General features: G+C 44.2%; 1 protein-coding gene across 1 annotated transcript; it reads right to left on the minus strand.

Annotated features, from left to right (window-relative positions):
* Nucleotides 1-669: 669 nt before the first annotated feature.
* On the minus strand, nucleotides 670-2,691 carry lratd2a (LRAT domain containing 2a). The gene has a single exon (XM_040122637.1). It carries the CDS (start codon nucleotides 2,167-2,169, stop codon nucleotides 1,345-1,347), a length of 825 nt encoding a protein of 274 aa, XP_039978571.1. The 5' UTR covers nucleotides 2,170-2,691; the 3' UTR covers nucleotides 670-1,344.
* Nucleotides 2,692-5,621: the final 2,930 nt, after the last annotated feature.

Genomic DNA, 5,621 nt, shown 5'->3' on the forward strand with positions numbered 1-5,621 from the left:
GACTGATCTATAAAGTATTAGTGGATGATTTATTCACAGAAAAGAGACTTATTAGAGAGTGGTACCAATCTTGCTTTGTAAGACATTACACTGGATGGATCTTCTGCCTCAGCCTTCTTTGGTAATAGACAAATAAAGTCCAACAAGCATTCACTGTAAAGCAACAGGGACTTTTCTGACATATGAAATTTTGGGTAAAAACATTCTCCTTTTCGAAAAAGAAATAAAGTGGTTCAACCGCTTAAAAATATCAAAATAAAAAAACAAACACTATTAGCACTGGTGATTTAGCCTGTGTCCATGGAGAGGGGAGAAAAAATAAAAATAAAAATAAAACACACCTAGACTTCTCTTTTTCAAATAATCACATGTTATAGCAACACACTACGAACTATAAGTACCAAGTATTGTCAGTAGAGGAAAAATACATTTTCTCTGTTTTGACAACAATCAAGAAAATGCTTCTTCTGCAGCAAGTCAAACATTTAACCTCTCAAACCCAACAAATTATACCAAGGTCTAAAACCTCTTCAAAATCACATGAAGATGACAGGACTATCCACTGAGAGACACCGCATGTACTCAGTACTAACTGATCAAACAAGACACTGGTGTGTTCAAGCAGGAAGGAATCTTACGCATGTAAATAAGACAATATGACAAAAGACGTCGTTCAAAAAGAGACAAGGGATCTCGTTTTACTTGAACTTTGGGTACATTCAAACACAGACTTTGATCGGTGCAACACAGACCAGGCTCCACAACAGCTTCTTCAGATGTGCTGGTATGGGAATTACCCTTAAAGGCAGAAAGGATCCTTCTTGTATTCAGCGAGCAGCTCTGACACTGTGCTGTCTATGCGAGCTGAGGGATGAGGCTAAACCAAACAGGGATCAGGTAACAGGACACACCATGAATAGAGAAACAGACACTCTACTTACAGAATCATGACAGTTTAAGACAGATGTGTAAAGCTTTTATAAAACTGTACATTCTTGCGTGAGGGGGACACAAACAAGCCTATCAGCAAATTCAACCGATTCAATTTCTCGAATGTCTCGAATTGAATTCATGATTGCTAAGGCCGTTTAGCGTCAGGGGGCATCGGGGAGTGGTGGTTTTAAGGCATTGACATTGTTATAAATTCGTGAAAACACTGGCCAAAATGCGTGATCGAAACGAAAACGTTTAGAGTAGAAACGACGACTTGCGCTCTCCAATGAAAACTAAAACGAAGGGGTGGAGGCTTGCTATAGATTCAAGCGGGGTGTCAGAGTTTGTGTTTGGTAAAGGCTATTCTACTTGCAAAGCAGTTGTTTTTGAAGAGCGCGACCGAGGCTGGCATCAGTCGGCGCCTGGCTCACTTGTTGTCTCCTCCACGCTGTTGAAATGAGTGGCCAGCTCCTGCAACACGGCTGTCCTGCCCAGATGGTCGTTCCTCCTCTTCTCCATGATCATGTCCTCCAGGCTCTGAAACTCCAGCACGTGTGAATGTTTGTCCAACATGAATATTTTCAGCCTGTAGGGCTGCTTGCCTATCCGTATCTCCCCACCCATTTTGAACTCCCTCTTGCCGAACCGGCACCAGGCTGCGAAGCACTCGGAGTTTCGCCAGCTCAGCTCGCGCTCCTTCAAGCCCACCTGCTCCATCGCGTTCTGCACCACCATGTCCGGACCGAGAGCTTTGAATTTGTACAGGTCGTTCACAATCCTGCACCTCCTTCCTTGACTCGCGGCTGTCAGGAAGCTGTTTTTCACCTCGGCTCTGTGCAGGTGCACCACCTGGAAGTCCCCCACATACACAGCCCAGTGCGGGAACTGTCCCGTAGCCACGAACTCCACCAAGTCACCGGCTTTGCATTTGTTTAGGAGATTCTCCGGGGAGTAGACCTCCAGGTTCGCCGACTTGACGCTCTTCTCGTAAATGCATTCCTCCCTGTTGTAGACGGCGCACTCCACCTCGTCGCGCTGGTCGTATTGCTTCTCTTCCTGATTCGGGTCCTTTTCTGTGCCCTCGACCGCGGAGCTGTCCTCCAGCTCGTCGTCATCGTTGGAAAAGATGTAGGAGACGCCGATCCGTGGTCCGTCCTCCGTGTCCACGCCGTTCGGGTCCACCGTGGGAACTTCTGCGTAACTTAAATGAGACAGCTTGTCCATCTGGTTCCCCATGCCGCTGCTCACCTGGTAGCAGCCCGTGTGATACGATGAGATGCCGAGGGCTGTTACCGTTCGCCAAACATCGCCACCATCTGCCACGAAGCCTCACGGGTCGAAACTTCCTTGGCCCCGCCGCCGGACAGGGTTTTTATCCAAATTACGCATAAGAATATCCCCGTGATGTGGCTGCTGGGTTAGCCTGCGTGTGCCCCATCAACAAGTGGAGCTGGGAGGAGACTACAAACTGCTTTCAAAGTCAGCCTGTACAAATATCCCCCAGGTGTAGCCTGGCAGACTCGCCGGCCGTCTCCCCCGCGTAAAGTTCCGTCCCCGGTCTGTCACATAGAGAAAAAAACGAGCGTTGCAGTCGAAATGCGCGACGCACAGGAAACCCGCGTGTCTTCGTCTACGCCGCAGACGAACCTGCTCAGTGGGCTGCCGGCGCACAGACTGCGCACGGATCGACGGAGATCCGGTGAACTGGAGGTAGCTCTGTCGCACGGCATCGACGGGGACTCGCCATCCGCACACAGCTCCGCTTTTAAAGCGGAAGTGCGCGTAATTTCCATCGCCGCAACTCTAATATCCGCTCCTCATCACCAGAGAAGGGAAACTTGAAAGGTGCTTGAAATGTAGTTTTTCGTCTGAGCACTTTGGATGGGCAGACTAGTTTTCATTCAAATTAAATACAAACAGAAAGAAATACTGAAATTTCCCTACAGAGACTTGATGTTTGGGTTAAATTTATGTTACTTTTCTCTGAATGCTCTGAACATATATATATATATATATATGTATGTATGTTCATTTGAAGTTGGTGTATTTTATTTTTTGGTAGTTGTGTTATTGTACTGTAATTTATTTATTTAGTTAGTTAATTTACAAATTACTTAGGCCTAGTAAGTTAGTTTTATTTTATTTTATTTTATTATTTTATTTATTCTATTTTATTTGATTTTAATTTCCCAGTTCATTTTTTCGCCTGTTTATTTTTTAACTTTATTTTAATATATTTTGCAGGTTATATTTTTCATAATTGTTTTATTTATTTACGTTGCCATTGTTATGTAAATTTATTTTAATTTGTTGGTTATATTAATCTTCATTGGATTTACTTTTTAGTTCTTTTATTTTATTTTAGTTGATGACCTTTACTGTAGACTATTTTATTTTGTTAGTGGCCATTTTTATGTTATTTATTCATTAACTGGTATTTATTGTATGTATTCATCTTTATTTTGTTGGATTTAGTCGTTACTTTTTTGTTTAATTTATTGATTTACTTATGTAGCCTTTTTTTTTACTCTATCGTAGTTATTTATTTTCTTAGTTTTCTCATTTCATTTTATTTCTTGTGAATAACTCTGTGATCAAACACTCACTGTATAACCAAAATGCAGAGTAGACAAACCTCCATCCTGGGTTTAGTAGGGGAATGTGGTCCTATTGCAGATTACAAATTTACACAGTGTGGAGGACTGCGAGGGGTCCAACATTTGCCGATATTTTACTGTTTTGACCACCTGTCTGTCCTTGAGTGAACTGAAGCTGCACAGTCATTTGCTCGCTCTCCATCTCCTGGAGGGACCATTATGTCCCCATTACGCTTGTAGTGGCTTGTGGCCTGCCTAGAGTGGCTCTCGGTTATGGGCTATTTTCTCACTACCGTATCCCACAGGTGAGGGGAATCTGCTCAGCCTTCCCCAAAAATGGCACACACTGCAGCAGCTTCTGTGGTGAAAACACCTGTCCTGCAAATGTTATGGCTGTGAGTGAGAGACCGCTAAAGATGCACAGGGGTGTGAGCATGTGTGATAGGCAGTAAAGGGAAACATATCGCTTCTGTAAAGAAGTGAGACAGACAGAGACACCAACATTCTCAACAGGGTGAGCCTGCATTTCGACGCCAGTACTGAGCTGTGTACCCACAGGAGGGACATTACATCCGCAAAGTCATCAGGTTCTGTAGATGCAATAGAGGACGTGTCTCAACAGAAGCAGGTCTCCTTTTCTTATCCATTCGTCTATGTTAAACAGTTAGAAAGGCCTCAGTTAGCACAGTGGACTCAGCAGATTAGTTAGGAGGCCTTTGGGCAGCACTCCTTAAGACTCTCAGGTTAATTAGGAGACTGAGCTTTCTTAGTGCTACACAGAATCACACTGTGTGATTTCCAAACCTGTGTAATCCAGATTGAAAGTTTTCCCTGATTAGTAAAATTCAACCTGGGTCACAGGGTTCAAATCAGATTTCCTTTCCCTCCTTTTGTACAGATGGTCATGGTCCCCAGAGGATGGACCTCGCTGACTTTGGCGACCCCCTGACTTCTCCCGTAGCGCCACCAGCAGGTCAAAATTGTAACTTATCAGAAGACACACCTAACTCATCTCATCTGGAGATGAGATCAAACAGATCTGTGTCTCCTTTTGTCATCTTTAGCAATACGGATGGACTATTTGTAAGTTCTCGTGGAGTCTAGGTAAGTTCAGTACAAAGGCGGACATCTGTGACAGCTAATACCAAGAGAGATTAACTGTAGCATCATGAACTGACCTGGTAATGATTCAACATGATTCAAAGGGAACATTATAGACCTCCAGTTTCACTAAAATACATTTAAAGATGATAAAGCAGCAGAATGCAGCATCCAAGAGGCCGGTATAATTTCACCATTCACTGACCTTTCTTCAGCTTTGGCTCAAGTTTAGCACCTACTGTGTATGATGGAACCTTTTTTTCTTTCTCCTATTCCCGGCTTTGCTCCTGCTTCGCTCTGAAGCCTTGCAGCAGTCCTAGTCTGACAACGCATATGATTGGGGTCAAAAATAACAAATCTGCGGAAAGGATTCAGCAGATGAGTATTACACCTTTCCCAAACACAAGGTTTCATATCAGTGTATGGCTGAGGGTGTGGGGAAAGAAATGAACTGCTAGACAATGACGTCCAGCCCATTTGACTGCTTCTTGGAGCTTCTTTTTCTCGGGTGTCATGACCCAGTTTACACCCCTGGTGCCCCCCCCCGGTGACACAGCGTAAATTGTGGTGCTCGGAAATTACCGGAGCATGGGGACCTGTGAGACATAGTCAATTAGGCAGGGCTCAGCCTGTCCAGTGGGGGCACAGCCATCCACAGACTGACACCTTAATCTTCCACCCAAAGACGTGAGCTTTTCATAGCTTCTCAAAGGCTTCACACCCATATATCAGACATTGTTTTTCAGCATCCTTTTAAATCAAGGAGGATAGGTGAACAAGTGTTTACTTGAGGCAGATGGACAGAGTATCCAGACCGCTGAGTCTTGCAGACCATCTGTTCCACCTGGCTTGGAAAACATCTAGCGGCCTAGTATCATCTAATGTGATTGGCTATAGTTCAGAGCCAGTGGGGGCTGGAATCAATGATACAAGCCTCAAAGTTTAGATGAGAAAAAACAACACTGGGAGACATTTTCAGGGAGGAAAAAG

Source organism: Xiphias gladius, chromosome 24, assembly GCF_016859285.1.
Source record: "Xiphias gladius isolate SHS-SW01 ecotype Sanya breed wild chromosome 24, ASM1685928v1, whole genome shotgun sequence".
NCBI lineage: Eukaryota > Metazoa > Chordata > Actinopteri > Istiophoriformes > Xiphiidae > Xiphias > Xiphias gladius.